Genomic DNA, 23819 nt, shown 5'->3' with positions numbered 1-23819 from the left:
TTCTATTCTGATAGTTGAGCCAGAGGCTGTGAGATTTGTACGTGGCTGTTAACTTGCTCTTTGACAGCAGGGGGGAAGGAGTGGGTGATGCCAGCCTCCCAAGATTTGTACTGATTGCAAAGGATACAATGCAAGTTCTTATGTGATCATAGAAAGCCCTTCATGATCTTGGCAAGAATCACATGAGTAACTTCCTCTCTCCTTATAACCCTGCTTTGCAGCTATGGTTGGTCAGTGTTGATCTCACCTCAGTCACTAGATTCAACCTAGCACGACATAGCCCTGATCTCTAGGTGCTGCTAGAATATAGATAATAATGCAGCAAGTCTTTCTTGGACATAGTGAACTCCCCATCCAAAGGGTTTGCTGACGAACAGATGAGTAACCTCCTCTCTGTCTGTTTTCAAAGTTTGATACAAGTCATTTATTTTATTTGGCTTATGTGGGTCCCCACTCCCTTTGCTTTTATATCCAATCTTCTTTCCCTCCACCATACACATTCCTCATATTAAGCTGAGAATGCATCCCTTTGTGGGTGGGATATTTTGCCCACACACCATTTATCCTACATGGTGTTTGGCTGGTTCGTTCTTTTCTTAAAGTTTTTATATTACAAAAAAACAAACAAAAAACGTACAGTGCCTAGATGGTCTGCAACAGGAAACTTATAGCTGGGTAAACACACTGAATAGTGGCTCTCTCATACAGCAATCTCAATGTGCGGTATACATCCATTAATTATCTAAATACTACTCATACAGTAACGGCTTAGGCAAACTGCAGCAACCAAGCTGGCTACAGCGAGCATCTCACACACAACCTTTCAGTACAAAATGTGTTGTATCGAGAATGGGAAGTTACCCTGCACATTGAGGTTGTTCCCTATTGCTTTGGAAAAGTGCTGTGGGATGGTTCTTTTACTTCCATCTGGACAGCTAGCAGAACAAGAGGGAGGAGACCTCCGTTTTAACACTTGCCATGGAAGATTGCGATTCTGAGCATCCTTGTTACTCACGTTGTTATAGATATGACCTTCAGGGATGCTTTGGCTTGTGCTTTGTGCTCCAGTTGCAAACCTAGGTAACGATTAACACATGGAATGTCACTGAGAAACGAACAGAAGAACATGAACTCATATAATTAGATTTTTTTTCCTACTGGCTGACTGTCACCTTGTGCCAGAGCTGAGATCACTAGGGTCACCAAAAGGGGACAGCTGCCAGAACCGTCTCTGCAAGGTTTGGAACTTGCTTTCCTAGGTCCTAAGCTGTCTTAGTTTATTGACCTGTAAGGCATTATGCAAGGCTGATTTGTTTCTCCCAGAAAGTGAGGGTTGGGAGGACGGGTAGGAAATCTTAAATATACTTTTGGCTGCTGGGTTATTAAATGTGTTAATTTTTGGTCAAAGGGTATTACAGAAGCAGCCTATTTTTAAAGTGTGACAGGATGAATCTAGAGCAAAAGGTAGGCATTCCTGTTTTATTGAACGAGTGTGCAAACCATAAATAGTTCCAAACATTCACAGATCCTTCCAAAAGTACGTGGCAGAGCAGCAATATAAAGAACAAACATCTCTGAAAACATTATACTACAGTTTCTTGGTAACATATTACTTACGAGGGCTGTTGAGCGTTTGCTAGAGCTAATAAATCTAGCTGAGGGTAGAGCAAAGGATGGTGGATGCTTGGATCTGCAGCACTGGTAGATCTGCAATCTAAAATTCAAGCTGGTATTAAAACTTGCATAACTGTTATTTGGCAAACAATTAAGTCTTTGCTGGGTTATTATTTATCAATGATTTTTTTTTGGAGGGGGTATAAAATTGCAGTGAAGAAGTGGCAGTGTTGTGCAATTGCTTTGAAATACATACTGAAGACTATTCCATACTTAATACTATTCCATTTAGCGATATTATAATTCTGCCTTTGAAGTGGTAAGAAATGTAGAGTTGATTTCAGAAATGCATTGTACTTCTGCCTGACATTTTAAATTGCCGGGGGGGGGGGGGGGAGGAGTGGCACTACGCATATTAGGAAACATACTTTAAAACCAGAGGACCACCCATTTCTTATAGGATTGTAGGATAACAATACATTTACTCTGAGTTCTTACCTCTCCCAACCTAAGTAACATGTTGCAGATTTGAAGGAGCTCCTTGAACATATTTAGGAAGTTCAGAAAGGATAAGTATGCCTTTCCCTTCTGAACCTACAGAACAAACAACTTGTGCCAGCAAGATCTGTTATGTAGGTGCATGGTTATATGGACGTTCTTGGGCAGGGATGACAGAGATTGCTTCCTTGTAAATTATTAATGATCCCCCATTTAATAACGGAGGAGGCAGATTATTTCCAAACACAACCTCTCACATCAACAGATTTTTGTACAAAGTACCTTAAGTATACAATAGTAAATCAGCTCTATTTTCCCTTAAAGGTTCAAATCAGAACTCTCTCGTTTTCATTTAGATACACATTTGCCTCTTGCAAGGAATTTCTTGTTCTGGCCACAGTGGTTCTTTGTTTTAGGAAAGAACACTACAAAGGAATAACACCGCTCTCACTGATTGTGAGCCATTCCAAAATGACATTCAGGAGATGTACACAAAAAACCTCATCTTTATATGGCTTGTTATGGTAGTTCATTTATCCAACATCAGATGTACATTCCTGCAATAGTGTATTGTGTTGGGGCCAGTGTTCTGTTTGATACTGTGCACATTCACTCTCTCATCAGGGCCTACATTTTGTTTCCTCTCAGATGTATTTGAAATTCATCTGAGGAAAACATGCTTGAATCATATCAGCAGTGGGACAGGGCAGCAGCAAGCAACTCTTACTTTCAGAAATGTCTTCATTAGTTTTGCGGCCCTCTAGCCCCACATCCATGTGATGTGAATCAGCATACTTTCATTCCATCTGCATAGGCTCCAGCACCACAAGGTTAGAAATATTTTATATCAAACTTCCTAATGTTTCAGAGAAAATACAAATCTTTCACTCACTTAATTCTGAAAACTGAGGAGTCTCAGGGCCAGTTCCCCCCAATGCTGACACAGGAATTGAAGAACTTGAATTGACGTCAAGTAGATCACATGATGGAGCAGATGGTTGTTTGCTATAGATCTAAGAAGAAAAAGAGTTTAAAAGTAAACTTAAGTTGCTATTGTCACTTAATACAAACATTTGAAATCAGAATCTGAATATTATTGAGGAAAGGTGACCAGTAGAGCTGGTTGGGAATTTTTCTATGATTTTTTTTTTAAATGCCAGTTTAATCAAAACCAGAACTGTTTGTAGGAATAAGTTGGTTTTGAATTTCCCCTTTTAAAAAATGTTGAAAAGAAAAGTTCTGAGGTTGGCAAAACATCGCATTTTGACATTTTCAAAATTAAAAAGTGGCTCAAAATTTTTGTTTCAGAATTTAAATTAATTTATAGCATTTTTTTTAATTGAAATGAAATGTTTCGAATGACCCAATCCATTCTTTTTTCTTCAAACTTTTATTTCATGATTTTTTTTTTTTTTTTTTACTTTTTGACTGATTCAGGACAGAAAAATATTTTTAAAAAATCTCAAATTTCTGCAAGACAGGAAAACTGTTTCATACTCAGGTCTAGTGAACATAGAATCATAAGACTGGAAAGGACCTTGAGAGGTCGCCTAGTCCAGTCCCCTGCACTCATGGTGGGACTAAGTATTAGCTAAACCATCCCTGACAGGTGTTTGTATAGGCTGCTCTTAAAATCTCTAATGATGGAGATTCCACAACCTCCCTAGGCAATTTATTCCTGACACTTAGGAAGATTTTCCTAATGTCCAACCTGAACCTCCCTTGCTGCAATTTAAGCCCAGGTGTGTCTTAACAGAGTTAAGAATGAAATCAGAAGGGAATTAACTATATCACATGTTTGATATAAAAGTGTTTTGTTAGCACTAGCGAAAAAAAATTTATTTTAAACTTGGGGACTTGTGAATGAGCTACATAATCTGCAAACTGGCTCATTTTGGACTATTAACCCATCCAAAAGTCAGAAACTACCAATGGACTATCTGATTACAAATAGAAGCCAGTTATAGGAGTGTTTCATCGAAAAACCCAAATTGATTACTACCTTCCTGTAATAATTATGGACTATATTTCAATCACAATATAATCAGCCTCATGCAGGATGTAAAGGAAACGGAGTTAATTTTGGCTTTGTACAAGGTAAAATGTGTGTATCACTATTAGGGCCAGCATGGTTAATAAAATAGGAGCAGTGATGGGAGAAAAGTAGCCTTTAAAATTTCATTTTCCAGCTTCATAAATGCCCCTAGAGACAATAAGTGAAAAATAAGACTACAGATGAAAAGAAAGAAATCTCTTCAGATCATGTGAGAGATTAGAATTGAATCTAGTACGCAGCAATAGAGGTAATAAAACTGCATTTGAATAGATTTTCTCTCTTTTTCAGTTGTCCTTTCCTATTCTCCATGTTATATTTGAAAGTAAATTGATACTTGTGCTACAAAATGAGATTCTGTAAGTGGAACTCTTGCAAATTAATAGAGCAACATTATCCTCTGTTGGAGACAGAATATTGAATCCAACAGAGGATAGCAAGCAAATAGAATTCCTTAGGTCACAAAAGCACATTTGTTGTAACAAATAAGAGGAAAAGCTCCGGTTTATAAAATCTTAGCCAGATTCTTACCCTGAGTTGATGGGATTTGTCCTTAACTACTCACCTCTGCTTGCTCACACTGGATTCGCTGATTCTCCAAAAAACGCACTCTGTTCCGAGAAAACCTGTTGGAAATGGTACATTGTCAATAACGGAGTCTTAAACGTCCCAGGTGTATCACTCAAAAAGAAAGTGTGATTCATAAGAATCCAGCAGTTACTGCAAAGGTCTGATCCTACAAAAGGATCTAGAAAAGTATTTAACAAGCCCCAGCCAAATGCACATACAGACACTAATGTCCTCAGTAGGAATATTAGAACCAGAACCACAGCTCTGTGTCACTTGACATAAGGAAGAACTACTATGGTAGAGTTATCAAAACCACTAGAGCCATGGTTCCATGCAGCAGGCCAGTAGACTACACACACACACACACACACACACACCACTGTCCTTAACTTCACTGGGACTCTGCCCAGAAACTTCGTTGATAATCAGATACAGGAAATGCAACGTGACTTGCCTTAAAGCAGTCATAGTGCCACTCAAATGTATATAAACAGCTGCAACTAGTTAAAACATACCTATATAATTTTTAGCATCTCACATACCTGTGTATTCAAGGGCATACTGAGGATTTCCTATAGCAAATAATAAATCCGTATGTAGCAAATATTAACCAAGCCAGTAGAAACCACTGCAAATAACGTGTATAGCAGCTTTGAGGTACAATGCAACTGCAACCAGAAATGACAGTTAAATATGTATACAGTACTACTGCATGAGAATGCTAAAATAGTCTTTGACCAATTTCACACTCCCATGAGCAATTATTTGCCCTTTCAATCAACAGGTGAACTGTTTCACCGGGGATTTGTTGAGGCATACCCACAAGCTATTATTCATAATTCAGGGGGAAGTTTCAGCTTTCCAAGAAAAATGTTAATCATCAGTATTAAGAAGATTCTAGGTCAACATTTGGATAAATAGGATTTACAGAAACCAAAAGGGAAACTCATTTGTATTTTACTAACATTACAAACTTCCTCAGGCAAGAAGTGAAAAACTCTCTTTAAAGAGTGAATTGTAAAACATAACCCGCAGCTACAAACACTAAACTTACGAGTCAACTGAATAAAATATTGCGAAGAATAGCATGAAAGTTTGTGAGAATGACACTGGGAAAATACGACAGTTTGGCTGAAGCATTTGGAAGAGGTTTGAGGGTAAAAAAAAAGGAAGGAAGGATGGGGCAAGATTGTCCTTGTTTACTGCATACCCACTGGTTCCACTCGTTCGAGCATCTGTGTGACAGAGATAAGACATCTGTGCAAAAACTAAACGCAAGTTATACACACAGAAGCATTTGCAAAAGTGATAACACTCTCTGAAGGCTGGTTGTCTTGTTGGAAGGAGACACAAGGCTTGCAATGTAATTGGTAAGTTGTTGCTTCTAACGTGGTCATTCTTTACTTCATACGCCATAGTAACTAAGATGTTGCCAGAGCAGTGGTCAGTGCAAAATATAGTCAGTAACCTTCAAGATGCCACTAATGCAACATTTTGATTTTTTAAAATTGCAAAGCTTTCTGTTCACAATACCTCATGGATAGGCTTAAAAGGAAACATACTAGGGGTGAGTATGTATTAACCATGCAGCTGTGTAATGCACAACAGAATATTTGTTTCAGCCGAGACAGATCCCAGGCTACAGCTGAAGGGATGCTGTAATTGCTCAGTGTAGAAATCACCATGTTTTTCCAAGTCAGTAAATCCACAATGAAACAGAGACAAGTCTGCTCTGGCCTTTGGGATGATGTTCTGCAGAGCTGTTATTTAGAAGTGGGTGTATTGAACAAGCTTGGAATCCTTGAATCTTTAAGTTAAATTACACAGGGATAAAAACATCTGAACCTGCCTGAGCCCTTTCTACACCTCAACTTCCACCAGGGCTATCACCGATGGAGTTGCACCCAATGCGAATTACAGGTCTGGAAACTCCTAGTGTAGACAATGTTGCACGGGAGTACTGACTCCTCCTGATCATGAGAGATCCCACAGCATTCTTTGCGACAGTCTTAAACCTGCTGCCCTGACTAAATGCCATTATAATCAATGAGCCAAGGAGGGCGAGGAATACCTTTAATTGGACCAACTCCTGTTGGTGAGAGAGACAAAGCTTTCGAGCTTACACAGAGCTCTTTCTGTGGTCTGGGAAATTAACTCAGAGTGACACTAGTTTCTGCAGCTGTAAACATAGGGACAATGATATTTACTGATTCACCTCACAGGTATTTCAGGTGGATGAATTAACGTCACCCATCTCTGCAGAATGCTTTGGTCCTCTGATGAAAAAACACTGTATAAAAAAAAAGCAACCTATTATGTAGTCTGAAAAATGTTTTGGCATTCTTCTGGATAGACTCAGTTAATTATAAAATAATAATAATATCAACAAACAATAATAATAATAATAATAATCCAAATTAAAACCAGAAAATCAAGGAATTTTGAAGTATTAACTGCAAGTGCAAGCCACATGATGCTCATTAACTTCTGTTATTATTCTGAACATGTATATTATTATGATAATTATTTGTATAGCAGTAGTGCCTAAGAATGCCAATCATGAACCCATTGTGCTAGGGGCTGTACAAACACAGAACCAAACAGATTCATGGCACTTTAATGAGAGTCCCAAAGCCAAAATTGTAAGCCAGACTGAGCCATTAAAGATTAATGTAACCAGAATGGGTTCTTGTTTTGTCTTTAACTCCCTCTTTCTCCCCCAAAAAACAAAGTTCATCTATTTTACTTATTAATAGCTTTGTTGCATCATACCCGTTGCTGACTGTCTATATGCTGTCATCCCGGCTACAACCAAAAGCTCACTGTGCAAATTCTCAGAGGTCAGGGTTCTTTTCCAAAGGGAACACATTTTATTTGGATTTTCCTAAGACCCACTACAGGGACAGAACAGCAATACCTGCACAGATTTAACAGCACCTAAAAGCAGCTTTTAAGAACCTCTCAGTTCATGCAGTTAGCAGCTTCAGAGTTTCCACAAAAATTGCTCCTGTATCAGAAAGTCACACAATGGAAAAACAATCTTGTGATATATGCCTGGAGCACACATTCCAAGTGTTACAGCGCTAAGGATTGTGGCGTGAAGACGTTAATCAAAGTTCTTCTGAAATAAACTGGAACCGACAGAAGACAAACAAGGACGAGGCATTAATTGGAGCTTTCCTCCCCTCCCTTAACCCACTCTGTTCCTCTTCCCTTTCCTGGTCATTGCAACTCCTCTTTATTCTACTCTCCTTCTCCCAGGTCACCCCACTGTCCTCTAATATGCCCCCCTTTGCCAGTCCCTCAGCAGTGAGTGACTGAACAGAGTATGTGGCAGGATGACATGTCTCCAAGGCCTGCCAGAAATTTGTGGTGTCCTGTGAAGTGTTAAATATGCGAGAAGTTGGTCTTCTTGATGACAATCTACTGGTGGGCCATCATAACTGATGGGCCATCATAGCTGATGGATGAAGAAGAGTGTGGTCTCATCAGTGCGCTCCACTCTGCCCAGCCCAAAAACCAAAGAGTTCAATGTTCCTTGAAAGGCTTAATTTTCCCTATGTGGGAAGCACAAGCCTTCAATTTGTTCCCCAACCACATGGTGCTGTAGAATGGTTTTTAGAACACAGTCATCTCACCTCTGGTTAGGAAAGCCATCCATTCACAGCTAAGACTAATCACATACCAGGATGATCTCTATTATTTGTTGCTTGGGAAATGCTGAAATTCTGGTATTTTCTAAGCCCTAGTTATCCCACTGATGAAATCAATAAGTAAATAAATGCAGATGTCAACACCTCAAGCATCCAGGATTTCCTTGTGTGAAATAATACCTATTTGTGCCTGCAGTGGGGGGGGGGGAGGGGGAGTAGAATCACTTGTTTGCTACTGTGGAGAGTCGCATGTGATCCTTTTAAGGAAGCAGGAACTCCACTCTTTGGCCAATGCCTGCAGTAAAACTGTCTGTCTTCCCTAGGAGCATGTGCATGCTGCAGTTAAGCTCAGCATGTGGGTAACCAAAGGAACAAAGAGAGCTCATAATTGACTGAAGCCAAATCCACTGTATCCGAGTCCCATGCTAACAGAAGGACTCAGAGTCTGTTTCTTTCCTCTTGCTTTATTATTCCCAGCTACGCTAGTACTTTGGTTTACCCTGCAAGCTGGTATTCTAGGGAGCCTTCTACAAATTTTAACCTGTCTGCTGCTTCTCAAGTGCCTGGAGAGACAAGCTCAGCAGATAAATATAAGTACAACACAAAAAAGGAACATGCTGTTCCTTTCTTGTTGATGGAGGATGAAATTCATCTCTCTAGAGACAGCCAGCACCAGTCATATGGACCATTTAAGCCTCAGAGCTCAAGTGGCACTTAAATGGCCCATATGGCTCATGTTAGTCCTCTGCAGAAGGGTGAATTTCACCCTGAAAGAGCAGATTAAACTGCAACAGATATAACAGTTTCCTGCAATATCCTGGACAAACTTGAATTAAGTTATACCTAACTGAATTAAGTATCTTAGGCTTGGTCTACACTAAACCCCCAAATCGAACTAAGGTACGCAACTTCAGCTACGTGAATAATGTAGCTGAAGTCGACGTACCTTAGTTCGAACTTACCGCCGTCCAGACCCGGCAGGCAGGCTCCCCTGTCGACTCCGCGTACTCCTCGCGGCAAGCAGGATTACCGGAGTCGACGGGGAGCACTTCTGAGTTCGATTTATCGCGTCCAGACTAGACGCGATAAATCGAACCCAGAAGTTCGATTGCCTGCTGCCGAACCAGCGCGGTAAGTATAGACAAGCCCTTAGGAGTTTGCTGGGGAATTCACAGGGCAGGCAGGGAACTGTGCAGCCTGGCAACGCTCCGGTTAGAAGTGATAGAGACGTGTCTCTGCCCAAGGGAGGTGATTGCTGGGAAGCTGGATGCCTGAGAGTGGGTGCCCTTGCTGGACCTTGGAGGGGGAATACAGGTGCAGCTTCCCTGCACTAAGACATAAACATCATACTTGAGTGTTAAAAAAAATGTAACAGATTTGGTCGGCCCAGTCAGGAGAACCTGTTACTGAGACCAAAGTGGAAAAGACAGGTTCTGGTTTCACTAATAAATTTACCTTTCATGGCCCAGGAGGACGTTATTCAAATCTTCATTCGCTTGTATTAATTCAGCTATCACATCTTCATTCTCCACTGTCACCAGCAGTTCCACGATCCTTTCCTGCATCACCCGACATATCTTGTACAGTTTCTTTCCAGGAAAAAAAACAAAATCATCATCATTGTGGTTTCTCACATTTGTCAGTTTGGGAGGAGAATTATAAAACTTTTGGGTGCTGGAGACGCAAGGGTAATGCACTGTCTAATTCACATGACCACATACAGTTTAAAGGGTGAGCCCCAAATCCCTTATATTTGATTCTCAAGTCCCTTTCTGGCAAACCTCCTACAAAATGCGGCTGATAATTGCTATCACCATGACCAGCACTCCTACCCCAACTCATAACCCAGCCTCATTTCTGGAAAGTCATCCTCTTCCATAAAGAGAAAGTCTCTTACTTTATAGTAAGTGGAGGTTCGGTCCCTATTCATGTTCCACTGTGGGTATGCATGGGTTCTACGTGCCTGGAGCCAGAGAATTTCGAAAGCAGTGTCCATTAGCCTGCACATCTGCCCTGGTTTACTCGTGCCTCTGACTGAGGAGATAAAGGGTGGGGTGGACCAACCGCCTTTCCAGTTCCTTCTTCACTGCAAATCAGAGAAGATCTGAAGCGCAGTGAAAGGAGGTCAAGTATCAGAGGGTAGCCGTGTTAGCCTGTATCCACAAAAACAACAAGAAGTCCGGTGGCACCTTAAAGACTAACAGATTTATTTGGGCATAAGCTTTCATGGGTAAAAAACCCCTGCATCTGAACAAGTGGGTTTTTTACCAACAAAAGCTTATGCCCAAATAAATCTGTTAGTCTTTAAAGTGCCACCGGACTCCTTGTTGTTTTAATGGAAGGAGGTCAAGGTAGTGGAATACAGATAAGGACCACACATCTCCAAGAACCTCCAGTTACTATAAGGCAAGTAACTTTCTCTTCTTTTTCAAGTGCTAGTCCCTATATGTATTCCAATGTGGGTGACTGACAAGTAGTACTTAAATAGGAGGAGGGTGTGAGGTAATAGATGGCAGATCTGTATGAAGGACTGCTATTCCAAAAGATGCAGCCGTAGAGGAGTCCTGTACCAATGCAGAGTGTCTCACAAACACATGGACTGAGCTCCGCGTAGCTGTCTCACAAATATCAAGAAGAGGCACTCCTCGAAGCAGTACTGTAGACGCTGCTTGCTCTCTTGTGGAAGGAGACAATTAGACAGCTGATAGCAGAGCAAAACACAGCCCCAGATCCATTTTGAGATTCTTTCAGAGGATATAACCAGACCCCTTCCAATATGGCGACAAATAGTCTATGGGATTTCCCGAGTGTTTTCATTGTCTGCAGGTAAAGGGCTGCGGCTCATCAAATGTCAAGAGAATGGCACCTCCTTTCTTCTGAGGATGGATGAGGATTTGGGAAGAACACTGGTAAGTGGATAGACTGGTTCAGGTGAAACTCAGACTACTGTGGAGCCGGTGAATTTAGTGTGTAAACATAATGAAACCTTGTCCTTATGCACTATAGTGTAAGGGGGAATCTGTCATCAACGCCCCAAGTTCACCAGCCTTCCTGGTTGAGGTGGTGGCTACCAGGAATGCAACCTTCATGGATAGGAGAGACATGGAGCAGGAGGCTAATTATTCAAAAGGAGGCCTAGTGAGAGAACAAGGTGCAAATCCCATTGAAGAGTAGGCTTTTTTATAGGTGCAAAAAGTTCTGATTAGGCCTTTCCAGAATTTGCTAGTCAGAGGGTGCGTGAAGATTGAGTAGCCCTGTATAGGCAGATGGTATGCACTGATGGCTGCCATGTGGACCCGTAAGGAATGGATGAGCAAGCCTGCTGTCTTCAAGGAAAGAATGTAATCCAGAATGAGAGGAATATCCGTGGCTTCTGGAGAAATATGCCTTTGATACACCCAAACAGAGAAATGTTTACACTTGGCTAGATAACATCTCCTAGTGGACTCCTTCCAACTGCTAGAAAGGATGTTCTATACAGCTTCAGAACACAATTGCTCTAAGGACAAAACTAGGCTCTGAGATGAAGCGCCCGTGGGTTGGGATGCCTGATTTTGCTGCTCCCTTGAGTCAGGAGATCAGGAAATGTAGGAATAATGATTGGTGCTCGAGATGACACGCATAGGAGGTTTAGAAACCTCAACTGTCTGGGCCAGTTGGGGCATTGAGAATAGTGCGTGCTCTGTCCTGCCAAATCTTCCACAAGACTCGAGGCAGGGGTAGTAGTGGAGGGAAGGCATAGTTCAGATGATCTGACCATGGAAGAAGTAGAGTGTTGCTCTGTGAGTGGTGACCCAGGGCTCCTCCAGAACAGTATATGTTGCATTTCCTGTTTGGGAGAAAAACAGGTCCTTGGTGGGGCATTCCCCACAGAGCAAAAATATTGTTTACCAGTGTCGTGATGCTCCCACTCGTGATTGACCACAAAGTAGCTGCTGAGAGAGCCACTCTCAGCACATTCTGGTTTCCTGGGAGGTAGACGCCCAACAGGGTAATCTGATTGTTGACGCACCAGTTCCACAGACTCAACGTTTCTGCACCCAGGGGGACGGATCGCATTTTTCCCTGTTCGTTATGTAAGAGTTGATTGTGATGTTGTCTCACATAATGAAGGCACCGTGACCTTGAGTGAACAGGAGAAAGGTTTCACAAGCCCTTCAAACTGCTCATGGCTCTTGATGTACATCCTGGACATTTGAGATGTCCAGGTGCCCTGCACTGTACGGTTGTCCACGTGAGCACCTCAACCTAACAGGGATGCATTGCCAGTGATCATCCTGTCTGTGTGGAAGCAAGAAAGGAAACATGGATGCAAACCTGATGGGGATTCTTCCACCATGATAGGGCCAATATCAAGGCAAAGAAGTTTCGCGCCCTAGGCGAAACTTCCACTTTGCGCCCCCTCCCCCCGCCCTGCGGCAGCTCCCCATCCCCCCCACCCTGAGGCGCCACCCCCCCCGCGACATCTTCCCCCCCCCCACCCCGGGGAGCCGTGTGGCAGCTCCCCACCCCAGCTCATCTCTGCTCTGCCTCCTCCCCGAGCACGCCGCCCCTGCTCTAATTCTCCTCCCCTCCCAGGCTTGTGGCGCCAAACAGCTGATTGGCGCCGCGAGCCTGGGAGGCGAGAGAAGTGGAGTGGCCGCTGCGCTGGGAGAGGGAGATTGAGCCGCACGTGTCAGCGCGCCGCCGGCAGCCCAGCCCAGGAATGCTGTTAAAAAAAAAAAAAATTGGGGGCACCACTTTTTGGCGCCCCCAAATCTTGGCGCCCTAGGCAACCGCCTAGTTTGTCTTAATGGTAGCACCGGCCCTGGGTGGGAACAATCACTAGGGTGCTCATTGATTGCCGATTTGGCGAGAACACCCTAACCCTAAGCCTCTGGGACTCTGGACATACTAAATTCTCTTGGGCTGAGCTACTGGTCAGTTTAGGCTGGCCTGGATCTGACTTCTTCAAAGATCATTTGGAGGAAGACTTGGCCTCATGTTTATGAGAATGCTCCCTGCTCTCCCAACAAGACCCCTTGAGGGATCTGTGGGGGTAGACACCTTTGCTCCTGATTTGGACCTCATGGCAGGAGGTGCACTCCTTACTATGTCAGGCCAATGTATAAGTGGGGAGGATCCCCTGGCCTGGGTTAAGTTGTGGCCTCATGCACTTTTCCATTAGGCTTCCGTAGGCGAAGTTCCCACCCTTCTTGGGTATGGCTGGGGAACAAACAGCAGATACTGCACCTTGCTGGGATCCTTCTCAGCCAGCAACAACCACCCATGCTAACCGAGAAGGAACGCAGGCAGGAAGCATAAATTTTGAAGCCCAGAGTCCTGGGCATAGTCCAGTACCCAAACGGAGTCTGGAGGGTTTTGTTGTAAAACTGGCCCATTTTTGCTTCAAAAGCGTGTATACCTGACTACGTGTCTCAGGGTGAAATTCACCTCTGTTCAGAATTGCAGCACAAAGACGATGCAACACCGTAAGTCCTAATCAACTCCTGGAAACTGGGCTCTAATCAATGTATAAGGTCTCTGCCTGCCCTCAGCCCAGAGGTGATTTTCGACCTGCTAACAAAGGGAAATTCTACTAGAATTTAGACGCAGCCCTTTTATTGTCTGATCTCAACCACAAATTTGCCAGATTTTGCTCAGGAAAAGATGCATGCACTCTAGACACCATTGGCCTCACATTCCAGTGTCCCCACGAGGGGTCTGTATCTAGTAGCTTTGTTTGTTCCCTACTCTTACTGGCTGCGAGAGTTGATACAAGAACTTGAACTGCTCTATTAACTACTACTACTACTTATTTCAGCCAGTTTAATATTTTGGGGGTTATTGTTTTCAGGTGTCTTAGGTCTTGTCTACAATGGGGTTTTCAGCCACAGACTTGCCGGGACTTGCATTGCTGTACTTTGCCCATTATTAAGTTTCAGTTAATCTGACTAGCCTGGATCTCTGGTGACACATGCTTAAAAAAAATTCTCCCTTTAAGTCCTAAAGCATGCAACTCTTTCAGCAAAGGATTCTGTTCTACACCAATTGCAATGAAACTACTACTGTACAAGGACACAGTCCCTTGAACTGAGTGACCTAGGCTGAGATGCAAAGAAAAGAACATATTTCATTCTTGTAAAAGCAACTCGCATTTGTTTCGCTAGCCACTTTGTGCTGTGATAAGGATCTCAGGGTGTTGCAGGAAGGAACAGAAAATACAGTCATAAAACACATATAAAAGGAATGAGCTTCTACTCACTTCTTCATGAATGGTGAAATTCACTCCCTGCCCCTTCCCTGACCAATAATTTAACTATTTGAGTGCCGGCAAGCAGATCTGCTGGCACTTCCTCAGACTTTGTGATGGCATTCTTCCTTTTACAAAATATACTTCCAAAACTTAACAGAAATCGATTTAAAATAGGCAGAGACATTCTAATAATCCTTTGCAAGGGTCTTTGCCCAAGGTTTTCAAAGAACTAATTAAATTAGACACCGTGGCCTCGATCACGGGCACCGGCCAAACAGAGCTGAGTGGACGCAATTCAAGAGGAGGATTCTGTGAAGAGGTGACCACTGGATCCTGGAGCCAGTCTAATGCTCACCCATCTGCCTCTGGCCTTGAAGGTCCATTGTAGCAGCTAGGGAGCAACAGGGCCGGGCATGTCCCGACCTTATCTTCTTTCCCCACGGTAACATGTTTCATACCAGGGGTCAGGAAGGGAGCTGCTGGTTCTATGCCACTCAAGGATTCCCCTGCACAGAGGAAATCTTCCACTGGCTGGTTAAAACAGCAGGAAGGCTACTTTGCACCTCGAGAGCAGCAGAACTAAGAGTACATCTACACGGCAAGCAGAAACTCAAAGCAGCGAGTCTCAGAGCCTGGGCCTATGGTCTTCAGAGCCTAGTGTTCAGAGCCCAAGCTCCAGTCCCAGCCCAAATATCTAGACAGCTATTTCTAGCACTGTGGACAAGCCCCGATCTGTAAGTCTGGGCTCTGTGACGTGGATTTCTGCTTGCCTTGTAGCTGTACCCCAAGTGTCTAGCCGCATTCCTGTGAGGCTGGGAAGCATTGTAATATCCATTCTGCAGCTGGGTAAACTGAAGCACAAAGAGAGGTCATATTACTCATTCAAGGTCACATGGTGAAACCGGAAATGAATCCAGAAGGCCTGACTCTCATTGCCTTGCCGTATCCCTAGACCACACTCCACCGTCGCTAGAACCTCGGTGCAGATTGCTGCTCCCGTGTACAATAAGTGTGGGACTCGAGGGCTAAACCATTGCTGAGAGAGTTTTGTAGGCCTCATACTTTTGTAGGCTATCCAACTTTCTTTCCGTTTGCTTCGTTTTCCCTTAAGATGAGTGAAGAACTTAGCTCCAGATCCCTGGTGTTTATTAGGTCCAGTCAATCCCTTTGCACTGTGTTTAAATATGTTTTTTTCAATATTTTTATGTTAGCTGGGGGAGAAAATTAACTTGAAGAACATGAAAGTTGAGATAATTTGTTTAAATTATTACTGGGTAGAGTCCTCTGCTTCTGTGCGGGCATAATTACTGTGTACAGTCAATGTGAACCAAGATCATTTGAAAATGCACACCAAGGGAATTTTTAAACCCTTCCTCATTTCAGAGAAGCCATTAAGTCTATTGTGTACTGTAAATATTTAGGCAGACAACCTTTATAAAAAAAAAGCATATTATTTACCAGAGAGGTTTGTAACGCCTTCTCTTGCAACTCAAACCTTGAAAAATCCACAATCTATTGTGCTGGAGACAGATTTAATTGTGAAGTTTTAAAAAATCATATTGTTTTAGGGCTTGAATGTATCAGCTCATAAATATTACAGCGGAAGTATATGACATGGGACTTCAAAAAAAAAAAAAAGGGCAGTAATGAACAGATGGAGAACTACTCTTTGCCATTGTGAAATTGCTTCGTTTTAGATTTTAATTTGAGTGGATTTTCTTCCAATTTTTTAATGAATTTAGGCCACATCCTGGCATCTGGTGGCTACTTTGGTCACCCCCAATTCTGGGACTGGTTCCCCAATACAACATATTGCAGCCAGAGACCTCTATTTCCCTGCCATGCATCCTGCACTGGAGGCCAAGGGTGGCATAAGAGCCAGTACACCAGCCCATCCCAGTGGAGGATTCCCTTGGCTCATGGAGAATTTTCCATTGGCCAACTGAAGCTATGTTTAAGGCATGTCCATTCTAAAAGTTGCTGGAAGGTAGATTAGCCAAACCAAGTGAAGGCGTAATAAAATTCTCATTGACAGAACGTTTCCTTCATCCTAGCATTTGAAGAGAAGCTTAAAACACAGGGGAACTACATGAGAACCAGGTTTACATGATCCTTGTGAAACATGTGGCTGAATCACGCGTTTCCATGGGCAGATAATTATATTGCTGAGGCACCAGGATTTTGCTTCTAGAGTGGGCATTTAAAAATGCAGCGTATACATAGAAAAACCAGTACTAGGAAAAGAAGAAACTGGAGACAATGCATCAGCTTTGTCATCTCCAGGCTGGACTAATGGAACTTGAAGCCTATGTGTAACTTCAGCTAATGAATAACACAACTGCTCATCTTTTAAGGTGAGCACTTAAAACCAGCACTCTATATTCTGCACTGGCTCTCGGTCTACCTTCAAAGTATTGGTGATGACGCCCAGAGCTCTGAAAGGCCTGGGACCCTACTGTTACAGTGACCTTATCGCCATCTGTTTTCCCATGGTGCAGTTGCATTCAGTTGGCATGTTCTTGCTCTCTGAATTGAACACCTGGGTCTGAGTGGCAGGGCATTCTTGAGAGATGACCCTCCACTCTGTAATTCATTCCTGAGCAATCCATTAGAGTTACAGTTTTCACTGCAAGATGAACTTGTCCTTTCCTGCCTGTCTTCCTAGCAGGTGGACACAATAGAGGCAAGAGAAAGCTAGATCAACATCAAAGGTTGACAAAAGGTGTTTGCTTTCACTTTGCAATATGAACCCAGATGCAACAAGGATGGGCACAATGTACATTTTTAAAATAAACCATAACCAAGCCATCAACAAACTCCTAGCAAAAATGTTGTACTGCACCTGTAAGAGCTCCATATCGTCAAGATTCTCAGAGCCAGGAACATTTTCCGTTAATATCGCTGACATGACTTTCGTATTCATTTTCGCCATATCCAATTCGCTGTACAGCTTCCCAATCTGTTCAGTGCAATGGAATGTTATATGTGCAAGTACAGAAAACACAATGTTTTCCATATCTATGGTCCTGCTTGCTCTTTTAGCAGATATACTATGGGCCTGATCAGCACTGCCTTACTCCAGCCTTTACACAGATGATACTCCATGGATAGGGTCCTACCAATTTCACGTGAAAAACATGTCACGGACCATGAAATAAGCCCTTCCTCCTGAAATCTGATCTCCCCTTTGCTGCTGTGAGCACCCCAGCCCAGGGGCTCCTAGCTGCAAGTCCCCGCCGGACTGGGGAGGGACAGGACTTGTTCTTCCTCTGCACAGCAGCTCTCAGGCGGAGATCAGACCCACCTCCAAGTGCCTCCTTCTGCTGCAGGAAGCTCCAGTGCTGGGCAGCAGCCCCAGAGATTCCTGCCACTGGAGGAGGCTTGTGGACGTGGGTCCGATCTCCCCCTGCTGCTGGGAGCGCCCGAGCCAGGGGGCTCCTAGCTGCAAGTCCCCACTGAGCTGGGAAGGGACAGGACTTGTCCTTCTGCGGAGCTGCTGCGGGGGGAATAAAGAGATCAGACCCACCTCCAGGTACCTTTTGGGTTGGGACCCCCATGGTTACAACACCGTTAAATTTCAGATGTAAACAGCTGAAAATGTGAAATTGACCAATTTGAAAACACTGGCTGTGAAATTGATCAAAATGGACAGTGAATTTGGTAGGGCCCTATCCATGGATGTTAATGGAGTTAGTCCGGTTTTATATCATCACTATAAGGCAGTGGATCTCAAACCTAGCTCTGTGGAGTGCAGTGCTGCTATTTCTCTCCTTTACAGTTAAGTCCTATTATTATTAAGCAGACAAACTGGCTTGTCCATTTCTTTCTGACTTTTAACAATAATTTCTTCACATTGGTGTCATGCAAAAGTTTTCTTTACCCTTTCCTTCTGTCTTTGAATTGCCCTCTTTTCTTACTAATTTGCACCACAGTACCCTTTCTAAGAGCATTAGAAATACACATACTCAAGCAAAGATTTCTACTTTCCAATCGAGCAGCTCCCTGGCAGTTGTGCAATCTCGTTTCCTGGCCTCTACTAAGATCTGGCACATGAATGTGTAAAATTTTCTAACAAAATAAAAACACTATGGTAATGGACCAGGGATTCAGCTCCGGACTGTCAACAAAAGCCTATACTGCTTGAGCTAATGGAGATTTTCCTTGCTGCAGCCTCTAATATTATATCCTATACAGGCCAGGGAATCATGATGACAGACGCTTAGTCAGCATATTTGGAAAGAAAGATTGTCCTGTACCTGTTCAGAAGTCAATGTTATTGTTGGAGCTGAAGGACGAGGCACTGGAGTACTTTTCACAGAGACAGCAGAAGGAGGCGGTGGCTTTTCAGAGGGCCAAGACGAAGCTCGCTGCTATACGATATGAAGAGAGTTTTTGTTTAACCTGGGAATTGACACGGACATCCAGATGACAGCGCTACAAAGCATCATTATCAGACTAGAAAACAGCGCATTAGCCTCCTCATAATCAGTGCTGCAACACTACCAGGGAGGAAGGCTTAGACGGAGTTATCCGAGTGAGTTCTATTCACTCCAGTAAAACCAATAACCATTTTGGAATAAAAATCAGACTTGGGATCCAGGTTTCCTTTCAACTGGTTAGTTAGCAAATGAATCCATCAGAGGAAGGAGTGTGAATGGCGAAGCATGAGTTATGCCTCTGTGACCAGGTGCAGAGATCAGCCCAGCTTCAGTGAGAGAATTCTATTACTTTCTTTGGAACGGGAATTAACAGGTGTCAGTCCTCACTGCACAAGAACCCTGCTCTGGGGGAAAAAATTAGGTGTGGCTGGTGATGGCGCCACACTAGGAAAGCAGAAGCTGTAAGAAGAAAGGGTCTAGGAATCCTTGTCTGGGAGATGAACTGAGAGGGGAGTAGGTGTTTCTGGATCCCAGAGCTGGAAATGCAAGAAACCTTGTGTGCATTTTGGGTTAAACTGAAGGCCTGCATCAGACACTTGCAGAGTGCCTAAGCTCTTTCAACCTTAGGCACTCTGGGCCAAATTCTGTATATAGGTTCTGTTCTTGCACTATTGAAGTCATTAGAGCTTTGCCATTGACTTCAGTGGGCGCAGGACCAGAGCTTTAGAAGACATTCATTCCCACAGTTACATCTGGGTGGGGGAAGAAATAATTATCTAGTCAAAAGACTCAGCACATAGCCTCGTCTGAACAGCCTTAGTCAAAATACACTGCCTTTCCTATACTCCACTATCTAATCATCAGGCCAGACTCACAATAGTTTTGAATCACTTCTGCCTGGGCTGACTAGAAGATTCTAAATCCATAATTGCAACGTTCCACCTGATGGTTTCACTCTTCTCAAAAGTCTTGTGAAAGCTCTTCCAAGTCATAGGAAATTGGAAGGAATGGATCTAAGAAACTTGCTGCACATAGAGCTGGTATGGATTGCTCAAGCCATATTGAGAGAGGGTCATTTTCCAGATCTACACATACTTTCAATCAACTTAAATAGTAAAGACAGAGCCTTTATCCACAAGGTTGCAAATTATTTTGTAGACTGTACAAAGAGATGGGTAGAGTCTTATATAGTAAAGACCTTTTTATTAGACTTCCCTACCTCTCCCAATTCCAAATTGAACCCAGATAATGCTCACATTCTGAATCATTGGGCACCTTCATGCAAATCATACACATTTTGGCTCAGACTTTCCAGAATGACTAAGAGATTTGGACACTCAATTGCCATGCATTTGGATGGGAATTGAATGCCCAAATCTCTTAGCTAGCTTTAAAAAACTCAGAGATTTATCCTTCCTGATCCCCCAAACTTTTTTTATAATAAAAAGCACTATTATCTAGTTTAAAAATATATATACTTCAGGACAGAATGTGTGACTGATTTCCCGAGTATGTGAGCAGGATTTTCATGGTTTCCGACATAATAACTAATGACAATCAACACACCTTCTTTGTACATAAAGCTCTTGCAATTAACTTTGATTAACAGTGACAAATGTTGTGCTGACCTTGTGTGTCCCTGGGTTGGCATCAGAGGATGGAAACTGCACTCCTTTCTTTAGCAGTTCCAGGTACACTTCCTTCACTTCACTCACATCCACGGTTCCTTGGAACCCGTAGGCCCAGGTCTGTTTTTGAAAAATCATTGGTGAGAGAAATCAAAACCTTTTTATGTTTGAGACCCAGAATTCTTTGCTGGGAGAAGCCACATGGCTTGAACCTCCACTCCCCAGGTGGCTGCCTCTCTTCCTTTCCTTGTCCACCCACCTACTAGACACCTTGAAAAATGCAGGATTTCTGTTGGTTGGAGGAATTGGTTCCAAGGCTGAAGATGATGTCAGTGGGTCAGGGAAGAAAAGAACTTCCTTCTAGAGGGGTTCTTCTACTACACATGTGCCTGAAGCCCTCCACATGAACTACCTACTCCCTTGGCCTGCACTCTAAGCAGCAGGAACAAGACAGAGAAAGCTTTAAAGCTCCCTTTTACTTTTCTCCTTCAATGCAGCTGGGGAAGGAACACATCCAGCAGTCAGGGTAGGGGGTATCCAAAGGGGCCTTTCCATGCCCCCTTTCTGCTCCTCCCTCCACCTCCCACTCCCGGCTGCACTTGCAAAAGTAGCAAGTACATCAAAGAACTTTTTCACAAGCGGGTCCCACGAACCCCCTTCCAGCCCATCACCAGGTTGTATCATTAAATATTTACTATGTATATATCCCTCTATTTACAGTTGACTTACCCTGATAAAGGCCAAGATTGTGTCCTGTGTATCAGCTGGCAGATTGTATCTTGGATGCAGCAATTTCACCAGCTTGTCCTTGCAGAAGTCTTTCTTCACAACTAAAGACTGGAAGCTGGGGCCACAGTTTTTCACGCACATGTCGAGAAGCTGTACAGAGAAGGCATTTCTATGACACGGTGGTTAAAAATAACTTGAGCCCTTCCACCTTCCTCCCCCCCCTTTTCAATTCATAGCTGGATGGCATTCTGATGGTCACCTTGGAAAGACGAGATTAGACAGTAGTGTTTGTACAGCACCTAACACAGTGGGGTCCTGTCCATGACTAGCGCTGCTAGGCACAGTCACAATGTGAATCAATCATAATAAGAACAGCTACCACTTTCTTTTTCTCATATCACCTACAAGCAAAAGGTAATCAAAACCAAAAAACACACGGAAGCTCTCCAATTGTGAGAGCTGTGTGATAGGGAGCATGGAGACCAGAAATAAAGTAGGCAAATTACTTTGATCATCAGAATCATCTTTATGAAATATCTACCTTCAAAAGCGGGCTTTGGATATGCAGCTAGAGCCTCACAGAGATGACAGATCCACAAGGCATTGAACGTCACCAAACTCGACAGTTATCTAACACTTTTCATCCACAGCTCTCAAAGCTCTTTCAAAGACAGGTGCTCCTCATCCCAATTCTACAGATGGGGAAATCGGGAGCATTAACCTGTCCTAGAGGGCCCAATCCATTGAAATCAAGCCAATATAAAGTCTTCTCATTGGCTTGAAGGGAATCCTGTCCGTAGAACATCTGTGGGTACAGGCAGGTCTAGAATCCAACTCTCCTGGTTCAAAGTTTTGGAGCCCTAACCCCTTGACTATGGTGCCCCAAGCAGAGAGGAAGAGGGTCTCTCTCTTTACTAAGCCCCACCCAGACAGGAGGGGAAAGTTTAGACCAGTTTACAAGCTATGTCAATTCTATCAGTATTCCCTCATTACAAGTATTGGGAAACATTCCTCAAATTAGAATCAACGTTCTAAGTGGCACCACTATAGCTGCCCATGGAGCTGAAGTGGATTAATCATGCTTTCCCTGTTCAGTGAAGGCTACACAAAGGTGTGTTAAAAACATTTTAGAAACTCATTTTCTAGCTTGGAGACGTAGGGACTTTTCTCTAATGTGAACAGGGCCTTAAGGGAAGGGAGGTACAAGAGCAGAAATATATCCCACAGAAATAAAGTGAGCGTAGAACAAAGGGGCAAACTGCTGTGCAAAAAGCCAAGTAAAAGATAATAAGCAGAGAGTCTTAGCTTGACTGATTATTTTTTTATTTGAAAGGGTCCATGAAATAAACGCTGCGGTTTGTGTAAAACATTTCCTTGGGGAATTAGGTATGCAACTCCCATTATGAATTCCCCACACCGGAGATTGAACACTTACCCTTTTGAGTAAGACTACTGTGGCTAGAGGGCCAGACCCTCCACTCAATTTACGCCAGTGCAACCCAATTGACTTGAATGAGGTGCTCCGGCGCAACTGCAAGGCGAATTTGGCCCCGATTAATTCTGGAGCAATCAAGAATGAGCTACTTTGATACTTATACTTTCATTCGGATTCTAATATCCTTATTTACTGTTGAGAGTAGTAGCCTACCTCCCTAAGCAGTTCCATTGGAATCAATGGGACATAGTGGTGAAGTAAAGTGCTACCCAGCATGGGGAAGTATTCCAGAGGGTATGTCTACTCTGCGATTGGGACAGCACATGTCGGCAAACCTGCCCTTGCTTTGCTATTTTTAGTGAGCTACCTCAGTCAATGTAGGTGTAGCAGCCTGGGCTTACTGCCCAAATATGACTAGTTTCCCAGGTGAGGCTGAATTCGGGCAGCTAGCCCATTCCACTGTCTATCCTGCCGCGGCTACGCTGCTATTTTTAGTGAGTTAATTCAATCAAAGCTGGTAGCCCCCTCCCTGTGCTGCAATCACATCTCCTGCTTGCTGTACTGACATCCCCAGAAACTCACTCTTGAGAGGGTTCGAATCAAAGCATTAGCAAACGCATTTTCAACTGTCCCGTTAGACTTTCCATAATTAGGGGGCGGGATCAGATGAATTTAGAAGCTGGCACAGTTTCTACGCCCCAGGTGAGAGGCGTTCCGTGTCAACAGGAAGGGAGTTGGGTGCTTGATTGTGCAATCCAAGCTCTCAGATTCACATACCAAAACCAGACTCAGCTAATAAAAGGGCACCCCAGCCCTTTGGTAAAAGGTAGCGGCAAAGGCACCATTGCTACAAAACGTTAAATGAAAGAAGAAAAGGGTGGGGGAAGGGGAAAAGTGGTAGAAGGAAAGAAAAGTATTTTCCATTGAAAGCCAGATTCTACTCACTAAGTTCAGTGGGACTCATCATGTGAGTTAGGCAACCAGGGTTTGGTTCACAGAGTTGGAATGAACAGTTTCATTTTACA

General features: G+C 43.3%; 1 protein-coding gene and 2 long non-coding RNA genes across 9 annotated transcripts in view; 2 read left to right on the top strand and 1 right to left on the bottom strand.

Moving 5' to 3' along the window:
* The window catches only part of TOM1L1 (target of myb1 like 1 membrane trafficking protein), a 37497-nt gene that overhangs the window by 4692 nt on the left and 8986 nt on the right, over positions 1–23819 (bottom strand). For 2 of the 7 annotated variants that reach the window (XM_065563518.1, XM_005282792.5), the window contains 10 exons: positions 21360–21509; positions 20631–20750; positions 18880–18990; positions 17466–17582; positions 9844–9977; positions 6951–7025; positions 4731–4791; positions 3005–3125; positions 1618–1714; positions 1016–1076 (listed from right to left, as the gene is read on the bottom strand). In XM_065563518.1, coding sequence (XP_065419590.1) covers positions 1016–1076; positions 1618–1714; positions 3005–3125; positions 4731–4791; positions 6951–7025; positions 9844–9977; positions 17466–17582; positions 18880–18990; positions 20631–20750; positions 21360–21500 — 1038 coding nt within the window. In that variant the 5' untranslated portion in view covers positions 21501–21509. Of the gene's footprint in view, positions 1–1015; positions 1077–1617; positions 1715–3004; positions 3126–4730; positions 4792–6950; positions 7026–9843; positions 9978–17465; positions 17583–18879; positions 18994–20630; positions 20751–21359; positions 21510–23819 lie in introns of all 7 variants that reach the window. The other 5 variants (XM_005282791.5, XM_065563517.1, XM_005282793.5 and 2 more) reach the window with 3 other exon arrangements.
* The window catches only part of LOC122172256 (uncharacterized), a 71891-nt gene continuing 54101 nt past the window's right edge, over positions 6030–23819 (top strand). The window contains exons 1-2 of the long non-coding RNA XR_006172372.2: positions 6030–6105; positions 11215–11297. This is a non-coding gene — a long non-coding RNA (uncharacterized LOC122172256). The remainder of the gene's footprint in view (positions 6106–11214; positions 11298–23819) is intronic.
* Positions 9115–9730, top strand: LOC135974796 (uncharacterized). Its single transcript, XR_010591883.1, has 2 exons — positions 9115–9253; positions 9542–9730. It is a non-coding gene; the product is annotated as an uncharacterized LOC135974796 (long non-coding RNA).

The sequence above is a fragment of the Chrysemys picta genome, chromosome 12 (assembly GCF_011386835.1).
Source record: "Chrysemys picta bellii isolate R12L10 chromosome 12, ASM1138683v2, whole genome shotgun sequence".
NCBI classification, from domain to species: domain Eukaryota; kingdom Metazoa; phylum Chordata; order Testudines; family Emydidae; genus Chrysemys; species Chrysemys picta.
This window is presented reverse-complemented; position numbering and strand designations above follow the sequence as displayed.